At 37.1% G+C, this 13005-nt stretch overlaps 1 protein-coding gene across 8 annotated transcripts in view; it reads left to right on the top strand.

Annotated features, from left to right (window-relative positions):
- LOC108717815 (adhesion G-protein coupled receptor G6) overlaps positions 1-13005 on the top strand; it is a 104913-nt gene that overhangs the window by 76381 nt on the left and 15527 nt on the right. For all 8 annotated transcript variants that reach the window (XM_041564405.1, XM_041564404.1, XM_018265175.2 and 5 more), the window contains 10 exons: positions 2565-2650; positions 5144-5196; positions 5343-5399; positions 6388-6435; positions 7569-7711; positions 8667-8781; positions 9192-9253; positions 9349-9571; positions 10325-10490; positions 11510-11650. In XM_041564405.1, the coding sequence (XP_041420339.1) occupies positions 2565-2650; positions 5144-5196; positions 5343-5399; positions 6388-6435; positions 7569-7711; positions 8667-8781; positions 9192-9253; positions 9349-9571; positions 10325-10490; positions 11510-11650 (1094 nt within the window). The remainder of the gene's footprint in view (positions 1-2564; positions 2651-5143; positions 5197-5342; positions 5400-6387; positions 6436-7568; positions 7712-8666; positions 8782-9191; positions 9254-9348; positions 9572-10324; positions 10491-11509; positions 11651-13005) is intronic.

Below are 13005 nucleotides of genomic sequence, written 5' to 3'. Positions count from 1 at the left end.
AAACATAAACTATAAACATTGTTGGATTGCTTCTTTATATTGCATGGTTATACCTTATAGGCAGGGAGGTAAACTGTCATTGCACACTAAATTAAATCTTTGCAAAAATAGAATGCTAAACATGTTCAGGGTAAGGGCACACGGGCAGAATCGGGGAGATTAGTCGCCCCAGCCACAAATCTCCTCTTCTTCCGGCGTCAATCTGCCTGAATTGCCTTCCCTTACCTTCCCGCCAGCGGGATGGCTGTCGCTGCACTTAGTTTTCCGAAGTTTTATTATTATTATTATTATTATTAACATGTATTTATATAGCGCCAACATATTGCGTAGCACTGTAAAGTAAATGTGATTATACAACTACATCACATGAATTACATATATAGAATATATGGAGTAACAAACATCACAATCAATACAGGTACAAAGAGGTGAGGAAGGCCCTATGCATAGGCATACAGTCTAAAGGGAAGGGAGTAATACACAAGGTGTGGGAGAGGGCAAAATCGAAGTAAGTGGGTGAGAAATGTGGTGTTGTATGTGGTGTTGCATTTGGTAGTCAAGCAGAGTGAGGGTAGGCTTCTCGAAAGAAGTGCGTTTTCAGAGATTTTTTGAAAGCAGAAAGGTTGGGAGAAAGTCGGACAGACCGTGGGAGAGCGTTCCAGAGGAGGGGTGCAGCCCTTCCAAAGTCTTGAATGCGAGCATGTGAGGAGGTAATGAGAGAAGAGTTGAGTAGCAGGTCAGTAGAGGAGCGTAGTAAGCGAGTGGGTGAGTATATAGAGATGAGTTCAGAGATGTAGGGGGGAGCAGAGTTGTGAAGAGCTTTGAAAGTCAGTGTCATTAATTTGAATTTGATTCTGAAAGGTAACGGAAGCCAGTGCAGGGATTGACAGAATGGCGAGGCAGAGGAGGAGCGGTTGCTGAGGTGTATGAGCCTGCAACTTCTGGCAACTTCGGAAAACGAAGCACCGCGTTACAGCAGACGGGAAGGCAGTTCGGGGAGATTGTCGCCCCAAAGAAGAGGAGATTTGTCGCCGGGGCGACTAATCTCCCCGAATCTGGCCTTGTGCCCTTACCCTTAATTGAATATAAGCTTATCTTCAGCCACTGTACGCCTTTCATGCCAACTGACTGCACATGGTTGTCTCTGTGCAACCTCCTCGGAGTGTAAAATGTAGATTATTGTAGTGTACTAATCTCCCTAACATGCGTATAGAAGCACCGTTTAGTGGCAGGTATGAAGGCAAACCCGTTGGACAGCTTTCCAAGGTTCTAATGGTTGTGTACATTTTAGATTAAAAAAAGTAAGGTAATAAATGCATAGCTCTTTAAAAACATCAAGCTGTGCTGGAATCTGGAAACAGATTTGTTTTGTTTGGGGTGTCTCCAAAAATAATATGCTTGATATACCAGTATGTAACTCCTAAGAAGCACATTCAGGTGCAGTGCTCCAAAACAATTTTGTTTTAATTGGGCTTCCTCCAAATTTAATATACTTGGTAAACAAATGGCTGGGATTAGACGTAGATGGTACGGATCAGACGTAGATGGCAACTAAAATGAGTTTTACTATGTGTCTTTTTGTACATACAGGCAAACATAATGTACCATTTGATGTCTAAATGTCCATAGGTCAAAGCTGGAATAATATTAATACAGATACATTGTGTTTTCATATACTTAAATGGGCATAAAAAATCACCTGAAAATACTACTTTTATCAGTAGTAGAATGGATAATGTCGAATTATCAAGGGCTGTTGATGCTTGATGCTGTATATGATTTACATTTAGTTCCAATTTCAATTTACTTCAAAATGCCTGCTACAGCGGTCACTAATACTAGAAAATGTGAGTTAGAAATGGCTAGAATTGAATGTGTCTCTTTAAGGGATTCTGTCATGGGAAAAAATTTTTTTTTTCAAAATGAACCAGTTAATAGTGCTGCTCCAGCAGAATTCTGCAGTGAAATCCATTTCTCAAAAGAGCAAACACATTTTTTTATATTCAATTTTGAAATCTGACATGGGGCTAGACATTTTGTCAATTTCCCAGCTGCCCCTGATCATGTGACTTGTGCCTGCACAAGGAGAGAAATGCTTTCTGGAAGGCTGCTGTTTTTCCATCTCAATGTAACTGAATGTGTCTCGGTGGGATGTGGGTTTTTCTATTAAGTGCTGTTCTTAGATCTACCAGGCAGCTGTTATCTTGTGTTAGGGAGCTGTTATCTGGTTACCTTCCCATTGTTCTTTTGTTTGGCTGCTGGGGGGGAAAAGGGAGGGGGATGATATCACTCCAACTTGCAGTACAGCAGTAAAGAGTGATTGAAGTTTATCAGAGCACAAGTCACATGACTTGGGGCAGCTGGGAAATTGACAATATGTCTAGCCCCATGTCAGATTTCAAAATTGAATATAAAAAAAACTGTTTGCTCTTTTGAGAAATGGATTTCAGTGCAGAATTCTGCTGGAGCAGCACTATTAACTGATTCATTTTGAAAAAATTTTTTTTCCCATGACAGTATCCCTTTAATGTTTTTTGTATTTTAAACATCTTTTATGTGTACAGGTGGAACATTTTACAGGATTTCCATAACTGTTGTCAACAACAATCTTGATAATGAATCCGAAGTGCAGCGCACAGTATCTGACTGGGTAAGTAAATACAGTTATTTTTCATTTATACAAGGTTGGGCATGTAGCACGTGCTTTATATATAAGCACGTGCTATATGCCAAACCTTGTATAAATTATATATTTTGTATAAATATATATATTTTATATATATGTATATTTTTCATGATTACATTGCTTTTTGTAATATTAAGAACGTCCCTTTTATAAAAAGTCCCAATAAAAATGAGCCCAGATGCAAGTGCTACAACACTATAGGGCAGATTTATCAAAAGTCAAAGGTGAATTTTTGAATGAAAAAAATTTGAATTTCGAGCTATTTTTTGTGTACTTCGTCTAGGGAATAGTCCAAATTCGATTAAATTTGGAAAAAATTAGAATATCGAAATTTATCATGTACTGTCTCTTTAACATTCGATTTCGACCATTCGCCATCTAAAACCTGGCAAATTGTTGTTTTAGCCTATGGGGGACCTCCTAAAACCTATTTGGAGTCAATTGGTAGACTTTGAAAAATCTAAGTTTTTTTTGGGAAAAACTTTGAATCGAATTTGATCGAATGCGCTATTCCTTCGATTGGAACAATTCGAATTCGGCTGAATATGGACCTGTTCGAGCAAAAAAAAACTTCAACTTCATTTCAGTTGGTCTTTTTGAATTTCGAAGTTTTTTCAATTCGAAATTTGACCCTTGATAAATATGCCCCTACTGTATGTGGAGGAAAATCATGTCCTTAGTGTTTGTGCAAGAAGTACTTTCTTCCAAGGTCTTGTGCTCTATTCCTCGTGTTGAATTCCTGGTAAAGAGTACATTGGTGGCAGCCACAAGACTGCCCTGTTTTTGCCAGCTGCCATAGGGCAGGCAATAAATACAGTGTACAGAGACCCAGTGCAGAACCTATTGAGGCCTACACTTGCTGGCACTCTGTTGCATGTATGAATTATGAGGAAAAAGGACTAGGGGGATTGTTGGGGATGCTTACTTGCCTCCCCCTGCCTGGCCCTCATGAATACATTGCCACTAAATGTAGACAGTGCTGTATTCTTAAGAGGAATGTGGGTCAGAAAGATGTCAGGAGAGGGTTGTTTTTTGCATCCTGCCCCACAATTAGTATATTTTCATATAATTTTACATATGGTACAATAACCTGTTCAAAATAATTTTTACAGGTTCTGAAAGTATCTGAAAGAAATGAGCATTACACTAAAATGATCTTACCTTAAACCTTTAGGGTAAGGCCAGACGTGGCGTTTTTTGCGGTGTTTTTACGTTGCGTTTTTAAAAAAGAACAGCCAGGCGTATATACGCCACTGAAACCAAATGCGACCGTCAACATGCGTTTTTCATGCGTTTTTCAGCACGTAGGATTCTGTTCCCAACATGCACTTCTCATTGTTTTCATTGTTCTCTTTGAGAATTTGGAAGCCATATTTAAAATACGCTGCATATTTGCGCAAAGTGTGGTTTCAAACGTGCAGATCCCATAGAGTCTATTGATTTGGTAGTTTCTTGATGTATTGACGCCAGTATTGCTAAAAAACGCCAATACTGGCGTCCTGTGGCGGATTTCAGCTTGCAAGCGCCCTGTGTGAATTGCCATAGTGCGTTTTCCATTAGTTTCAGTGGTAGTGCAGTTTATGCGTATTTACGCTTGGCTGTTCTTTTTTAAAAACGCCGCAAAAACGCCACGTCTGGCATTGCCCTTAATGTGAATGTCTTGAGGGTTCTGAATAGTTTGATACCCAGTTTTGCATAAGAGTAACCAGCTGTATAACATGTAGAGAGCTCAAAATGTAAATAGTGCAATCAAATTACTTTGGCCCCTCAAAACACACTGCATTTTAAAAGCCCCCTAACTTCATAACCCCTTCAGAAAACCATATATTTTAGAAACAGAAATTTCAGAATAATTTAATGTGGATGTACATTTCCATGCACATAATGGGTCTTCTGCGTGTGATTTCTCACAGATGTCTGGAATCACGGTAACTCAAAAAGATAAAAAACAGTAAATGTTATTTAAGGGGCAGATTTACTAAGGGTCGAATTTCGAAGTACAAAAAACTTCGAAATTCGACCATCGAATTTAAAAACTTCTAATTCGAATATCTAATTCGAAGTTTTTTTCAACAAATTTGGCAATCCTGCAGTCGAATAAAAATCGTTTGCTCAAACCATTAAATCGTTCGAATGGAACGATTAGAACGATTTTTAGCTATCGATCAAAGGATTTCTATTTGACCAAAAAAAACTGTGCACTTCGGTAGCTTTAATTTGGCGAAGTATGAAGTCGAAGTTTTTTTAAAGAGACAGTACTTAGATTATCGAATAGTCGAACGATTTTTACTTCGAATCGTCGAATATAGCCTATTCGATGGTCGAAGTACCCAACAATTTACTTCGAAATTCAAACTTTATGACATTCGAACCTTAGTAAATCTGCCCCTAAATGTGGCAAATAATGAAATAGCACATGAATTGATATGTTGATAATATAAATATGATTTATTTTAGTTGAAGCAATCCCTTCAGAACTGGAGTTACGCTGTCTTTGTATTAAACATGAGGTAAGTGAAAGGAGAAATTATACAGTGTAAAAGTTAATGGTACTATGCTGTATAACTTTCCCTTTAAAATAGATCTGAACAAACCGATTTCTTTTCTGTGGTAATTACACTTACACATACAATATGTATGGATTTATTTATTACAGCATTTATCAGACCAACTCAGAAATTGTCAGAGATGCCCGGAGCCTTATCATGAAAAGGTAAAAATGTGATCATCTTTACCAAGCTGTTTAATTTGAGAAAGTCTATAATAAATTAATGATTATTTTGCAGTAAATACAATTTTGATGAGAGATGTGTTTCCTTATATGTTGGTTGTTTCAGTAGTAAAAAAAAAAAAGCTATGTTTTAATATCCCGCATAGGAAAAAAGTGATAAAGCTAGGTGTAGCACGTATCTATATCCTACTCTCCCCTTTGCTCTGTTTTCTACAACTGCCTTGCAGCAAGGAATGACTTTTTTGCTCCCTATTCATAAAGGGGATGGACTTCAGAGGGAACAGATTTTATTTTGTATTATTGGTGTTATAAAATTTGTGGTTTAAAGACAACAGCAGACACATGGTTACCACCTCTCACCATGCATTCTGTGATCTGGGATTTTTTGTTCCCCTTTAGTGCTTGGGTCACTTGGGTTATCTTAAAATTATCACTTAGCAGTAAATAAGCAGCCAAGTAAAAAAAAAAAAATAGGAAGTCTTTAGAAAGGTAAAAAAAACTGCATAGCATATTGATTTGGACTACAAATATTTGTATTTTACACAACATCTATCATAGTAAAAGTGTTTCCACCACCAACGGCTGTTGGGGGAAACAATACTGTTTTGGGCAGAATTCACCCTAGTGAGTGCTATGCTGCCTGGCAGCCCACCCCGCTACTCTGCTTTTTCTTTTGTTCAAGTTGAAGTGGAAGTATTCAGGGTCTCCACTTGTGTGTAGAGGGCTGTCTAGAGATTCTTTATTTCTTCTGAGCCTTTAATGCTGCTGTATTGGAAACTGATGATTGAAATAAGATATTCCATTTATGTAATTTATTTATTTAAGGTATGAATGCTTTATGAAAATGTTCTGTGCAATCTTATTAGAGTGGTCAACGTTATTAAATCATGACAGAGATGAAAAAAAAGTATTGTGATGCATACAAAAAAGTTCCCCTTATTAAATAAACGTGTATTTCTTTCTCATACAGTATGCAGCAGAGCCATAAAAGACGTGCCAGGGATATCAGCAATAAAAGGTACTCGCGTGTCATACATAGCATACAGAGCTTTGTGTGTAATAAGCAGAATATAGCTGGTTGAATTGGTCAGTGACTCCCCACCTGACAGAAAGTAATGGGGGCCATACTTCTCCCACATTCTGTGAATGCAATTGTTAGTCTAGTGGGCAAATGGCTACAGTGCACATGTGTCCGCAAGTGTAGTGAGCAAAGTGCAATTCTGAGGGCAATAACCATGTTTTTCCCCCCACAAAGCAGCATTTTCTCCAGAATTCCAGTGTTATTTTGGTTGCAAATGGGCAATGCTCGTGGCACAAATGTTGGTATTTGTGGGCAGGCCACGAAGACCTAGGGCAGTAAAAACAGAAGGGGGGGGGGTAGGAGACATATTGTGATAGTGTTTTAAATCTCCAGCCCACCCAGTCCCCAGTGGAAGAGATTAATATGTGCTTGGGGAAGCAGGTTGGAGCAAGGATTGTGAGTGGGGGGAGGTTGGGGGACTGCAAGTGTGGGGTAGTTGGGTGCGAGTGGGGGAGGTTGGGTGCAAGAGGTGGGGGGACTAGAGGTGCAGCATCTTGAAATATGCCCCTGGGTGCAGTTGTATTCATTTTGGGGGTATAGTTTTCCTTTAAGTGCAAAATACAAAAAAGTCATCACAATCAGCTAGATTTTTGTCCTACAATGCAACATTTCTACTAGATTTTACGGTAAGTACACCACAAACCTGTGCAAAGCAGATTTACATTAGTTAGTGTATAACGTGAAACTGAGTGCCTGAAATATAAGGGGCAATACAGTGGGGATATGACTGCATATATACATGGCCTTCAGTTGGGAGCTATTCAGCATGCTGCAGTGCGTAGTAGCAGCCATATATATATAGACAGGGTTTTTTGTCCCTGAGGAAGAGCACTGTTTAAACATGTTTATTGGACCCAATTCTGCCATTTTATTTTCCATAAACAATCCATCTGATCTTTGTAGCCATGTAACCACCCATTTCCTCTCAAACTTTAGGGAGTTAAATCTTAGCACTATAGACAGGAAGGGCAAAACTGTAAAGTTAGTCTTATTTACATATTACATCTGTGTAAATCTTACAGCTAACCTTTGTATAACCTCTGAATAATGTAATAATGTCTGTTTTGCAGCTTTGATGTCTGGGCTCTTTTGGTGTATAACAACAGCAATAACGTTGTCCTGGAAACAAAAACTATTTATGACAAACTGTTACAAAATAATGACAGCATAGGGGATGGATTGAGTCTTCAGGCAGTCAGTGTCTATTCAGTTGGTAAGTATTGGGTTGAGTATGATCTATATTTTAATAAACTGTATGTAATAATTATTACTTACTTTAATGGAGTTTAGCCAGTTTAGTTCAGTGACCATAACCATAACTATATACAGTATACATATCATACATATTTATGCTATACGATGTGTATACAAATATTTATCAGTAATTCAGAGTTTGCCCTTCATCTTTGAACATGGTTTGTAGCTGCTGCTGTTTATAAGTGTCAGGGCCTCAAGGCACAATTTGGAGTGCGGACCAAGGAGGAAGCAATTAGGCAAACACAGTTCGCGGTACAATGGATTAGGCAGAAGAATCGTCAGTTCAGGCAAAGGTCGGTCCAGGCAGCAAGATATCATGGTCGAGGTTTCAGGCAAAGGTCGAGAATCAAGAATCAATATTTAGAAAACACCCAGGAACTCTAGATAGAAGAACCTATACTCGGGCGCTGAGAGAACCTTCTGGCGTCCTTAAATAGGTGGATTTTCGCACCAAAACATGTTAGATGACTTCACAGGACGTGCGCCAGAATGTGCGCCAGTGTCTGCACGTTTTGGACGCCAGCTTCCAAAGAAGCGCCAGCGTTAATACGCTGTACGAAAACACCGGCGTCATGCTGACGGCCGCATGGCCTCTTCTGGGCGCCGCCATCTTGGACGCGCGGAGGACAGCCAGGACGCCTTATAATAAGCACTTTAAATATGGGTTGTAAAACTATATGTTTAGGCTGTTAGGAGTATGATATGTTTTAGCTTGATCTTCTAGATAGATTGGCAAATTTGAATCATGCTGCTCACAACACTTATAAATAAATTGATATTTTGGAAGCTGCAATCTTTATTGCTATTCAAACACTTATTAAGCCAGCACAGCACAGCACCAAAATATGTGAAAATAGATTAATATCACAAGTAGAAGGAAGAAAATTAAAGAGAAAATACATTTGTTTCAGAACCATGTATGGCTGAAGAATATCCATCTTCATACTTCTGGCCAAGTACAAGGCCCACCATGCTTCAAATAATCCCCTGCCCAAAGAACAGTGCATTTAATGCATCAAGAAAATGGTAAGTAGAAAGTAGTTAAGAATTGGTGTAATAAAATGGGGAAGAACTAGTAATTTAATACAGTTTAACATAAATAACTAATAATCCTGGACTACAGAAAGCTAAGAAAATTCAAGATGTTGTTTATATCCATATCCATAGAAATTATGGCACTGGTACATGTGAAATATTATTTATATGCTGCAGTAAATATACTGGCGATAGTGTTTATAAGTGATTGAGTGTACCTTTTCTAAACAAATTATATTGTGGTCTGTATGTTCAAATCATGTCAAAGGCAGATAGTTGCATTTGACAATATGTCTTTCCTCATTTAGTATTATGTGAATACAGAAATAGTTTGCTGTCAGGCTTATTATTATGTAGCATAATAAAAATACATTTTATGAACCATTTTCCTTCTTTTGTAGTTCAGTTGGCTTACACAATTATAGTTCCTATTGGGAAATTCCAACTACAGATAATTGCACAGGTAAGTGGCAGTGCTTTATTGGAAGAGAATAACCATATTACCTTGGATACATCACAATAATAAACTTAGTATGTACTTTCTTTTCAAATTCACAGATTCCACCGGTACAGAAGATGCAGAAAATGTTGCAAATGGACTTCTGAATATTACTGGAAATGGCCAGGTCCTGACTTCAGAGAAAGTAGACCAAGTTGTTCAAAAACTAAAACAAATAGTCAATGATGCCAATATCAGTGCCAGCCTTGGCTCAACTGTAGTAAATGTTTTCTCTAATTTACTAAGCAGTCCAGATGATTTACTGGCTAAATCCTCTTCTGAGTAAGTACTTGTAATTGTTCTTTAAACATTAAGGGGTCTTTTTATTAAAAACTCAAATCAAATATATATATATATATAATGCTTCAAATTTTTTTATTGTTACAACATCACTGGTGCATCCAACGTTTCAAGGATGATAAAGACCCCAATGGGGATCGAAACGTTGGATGCTGTTGTAACAATAAATTTTTTTTGCACATTTTAAAGAAGGTGGAGTGCGGGTCCATTTTGAAACATTGGATAAACAATAACTTGACTGAGCACCCAGGCCCTTGAATCAGGGGTATAGTGCGGCCACAACCTATATATATATATATATATATATATATATATATATATATATATATATATATATATATATATATATATATATATGTTAATATAAAATGTGTAACATCGGGTGCCGACCCACCAAGGAATATAGCAACTAAAAACAAAAAAAGATTAGTCTAAATCAAGGTTTATTTAATCCAACGTTTCGGTTCCATGTTGTAACCTTTGTCAGGAAAAAGATATATTTTCCAATTCATATGCATACACCAAGACATGCATATCTTTCTTTAATATGTATTATTTAAGTGCAGATGTGATATGCAGAATATTTTACCAAGGGATTTCCAAGTAGTGGAGTGTTTAAAAGAAAGGCTCTGTTTTTTTTCCAAATGTTGAAAAGGAACTTTCAAATCAAGTTTATGCCAAATAATTTTTATAAATAAAAATATATTTGTTTCTTTGTGTTTTTGCACATTTCAGCGCCCTCAAAACAATTGAAACCTTGGCATTGAAGGTCCAATTCACAGGGTCATCTGTCAGTATTTTGTCACCAAACTTGGCTTTAGGAGTCTCAAGAATGAATTCTACCTCATACACTGGTTCAGTTTTTAGTGTTGGATCCAATACCAGCAGTTCAGAGTTTGAGGTACAGTATATAGTGTAAACTTCATTGCACTTCTGAATATATAAGGTAGAGATAAGACCCACTAGTATCCATGTGATGTGAATGTATTTATATTAGTAATTATGTTGCGCTACTTCTGCATGCAGAGCTGTACAGCAGAACTATAAAAAATAATAGAACAGTCATTAAAGTTATAAATACAAAAAATGCAAACTACAGTTACATTAAAGAATAAGTGCTAAGTGTTAAAGAGACAAGAGGAAGGAGGTCCCTGCCTATAGAGCTTACAATCTGATTAATACATTAGCTCAGTATAGTTATCAAAAAAGTGAATAACCGTATGATTTACTTGTGGAAGAATAATCAAGTCTACTATACAGAGCTCAACATCCAGAGTTTTTAAACATAAAACCTGTATATAAAACTAAGGTCAGTGTTTTCTCCAACGTTTGCTGTGGATTTGTACCCAGAAATTGCTTCCCTTCTATATTGTTTCTAGGGAAGCTGGATAAGCTAATACGCATTTTATTGGTAACAAAAAGGAAGCATTTACTGAAAGAATGTATTACATATTTGAGAAGGGAACTGATCCAGGAGAGTGACCATCAGCAGGACTCCGCTCAAGAATTTTATTTGAACTGGATGTCTAACACAGAATAGTCTCTCACAGTGTTTATAATTAGAGTTGTTTTCTGGACATTATGAAAAATACAGTATGTGACTTCACCAGATTGTACAACTCTGTAGATGGATTTGTCTGGTTATTTTGTTCTAGTACTTCATTGTCCTAATAAGGCTTTACAGAAAAATGATGCAGTAAAGTAAGGCTGTGGCTAATAGACTGATTCAGCTGCAAATATGTGCAAAACAAAAATAGATTTAGTTTTCTTATTGGATAATCAATTTAACAGCCATATATTCTTTAGAAAATGCCAGTTTCATTGACAAAAACAAGAATAACACACAAATAAAGAATTAAGCTACTAAGGCTAATTTTATAGAGCTCCACCAACCAATCACCTATATTTGATATTCCACAGATTAACATGGAGAATTCCCAAAACAGTTCATTGGCTTCTGTTGTTTTACCCTCAAGTCTGTTGTCGAATTTAAGTGAAAGTGATTTCTACACAGTTTCAAGAGCTCAGTTTACTTTCTTCAATAAGTCTGGACTTTTTCAGGTCAGTAAAATTAAAAAATACCCTCACTGGGGCATTGGACCATTTTTGGTCACAAAATGTGTTGTATCAATGTTTATTTAAAATATAAAATCCAAATATAAATAACATATTCATCCCATCACCAGTCTTTTTTATTTTCTAAATTGTTTTCAATTGACAGGTTGTATAGTATTTGTAGAGTTGTAGATAAATCTGCAACAGTAGCAGTCAAACACATGAATGAACGGTATAGGGCACGTTTGTGATACTACAAATTAGTAGTGTAGCTGCATCCATTTATAAAGAGATACTTGACATGATCTGGAAATTGCAAAAAGACTGCTGGAAACACATTCTGTGCTAATGATACTATGGGGGTTATTTATCAAGCTCCGAATATCCGAACCTCGAATAATTCGTAGTTTTCAGAGGAAAAAAAACTACAAATTTTTCGAGATTTATTAAAGTCCGATGGTCTAAAACCTCCGTATCCCAAACCCCGGCATCTAAAAGCTCTTGAGGTCCTGTATAAGTCAGTGGGGAAGGTCCAAGTGTCTGCGCTGATGTCCATACTGATATCCGATGAGTTTGTGGTTTCTGTGCAAAAAACTACGAAAAAAATCATAGTTTTTGTGCAAATATTCGAACAATTCAGAGTTTTCGGGGAAATAGCTAAAGTTTGCCCGACCCTATTTTTTCGGGCTTTTTTCTTCATAAATAAGGTCCATTCGGGGAATCGGAATTGCCCGGAAAATAGAATATACTGAGATAAATACGGACTTTGATAAATACCCCCATTAAGTTTGATATTGGTTTTCCCACATACCTCTTCTTCCAGAAAAAGTTTGATAAGAGATAAGCGTTATCCTAAAGGAAGTGATCTCATTACATTTTAGTTAATACTCATCGGGCTTTGTTTAGTTTAGACACAGGAAAATATCAGTACTCAATTTCGACTTGTATAAGACTGAATAATGAATAACCTCTGTAAAGCACTGTGTAAAACATGTTAGTACTGTATATATAAAGAATAGCAATAATGTTTTTCTACATTTGATATTAAAAAAGTGTTAAAATTCTGCCCAAAATATGTAACAGTTAATTAGTATTCTGCTGTAAACCAAAGGTATGCAATTACTGTTAGACTGGGGTGTCTTATGCTCACTGGGGTTGCTACCTGAAAGGCCTACTAGCAATTACCCGATTACAAACTGCTGCCGACGCCCTTCCCTCCCAGCACCTTCCTCCTTGGAAAGGTAAAACCTGAGGGAGAGTTTATTTTCTTGCATTTTTTTTGTTTCCTCCAGAACAAATGGGCTTTACTTTGTCTTGCCAAATTTTAGCAGGGATCCTCTGCCATAGCCAAAATTTAAAAG

This window comes from Xenopus laevis, chromosome 5S (genome assembly GCF_017654675.1).
Source record: "Xenopus laevis strain J_2021 chromosome 5S, Xenopus_laevis_v10.1, whole genome shotgun sequence".
NCBI classification, from domain to species: Eukaryota; Metazoa; Chordata; class Amphibia; order Anura; family Pipidae; genus Xenopus; species Xenopus laevis.
Note: the sequence above shows the minus strand (reverse complement) of the source record. Positions and strands in the feature narration are given on the sequence as shown.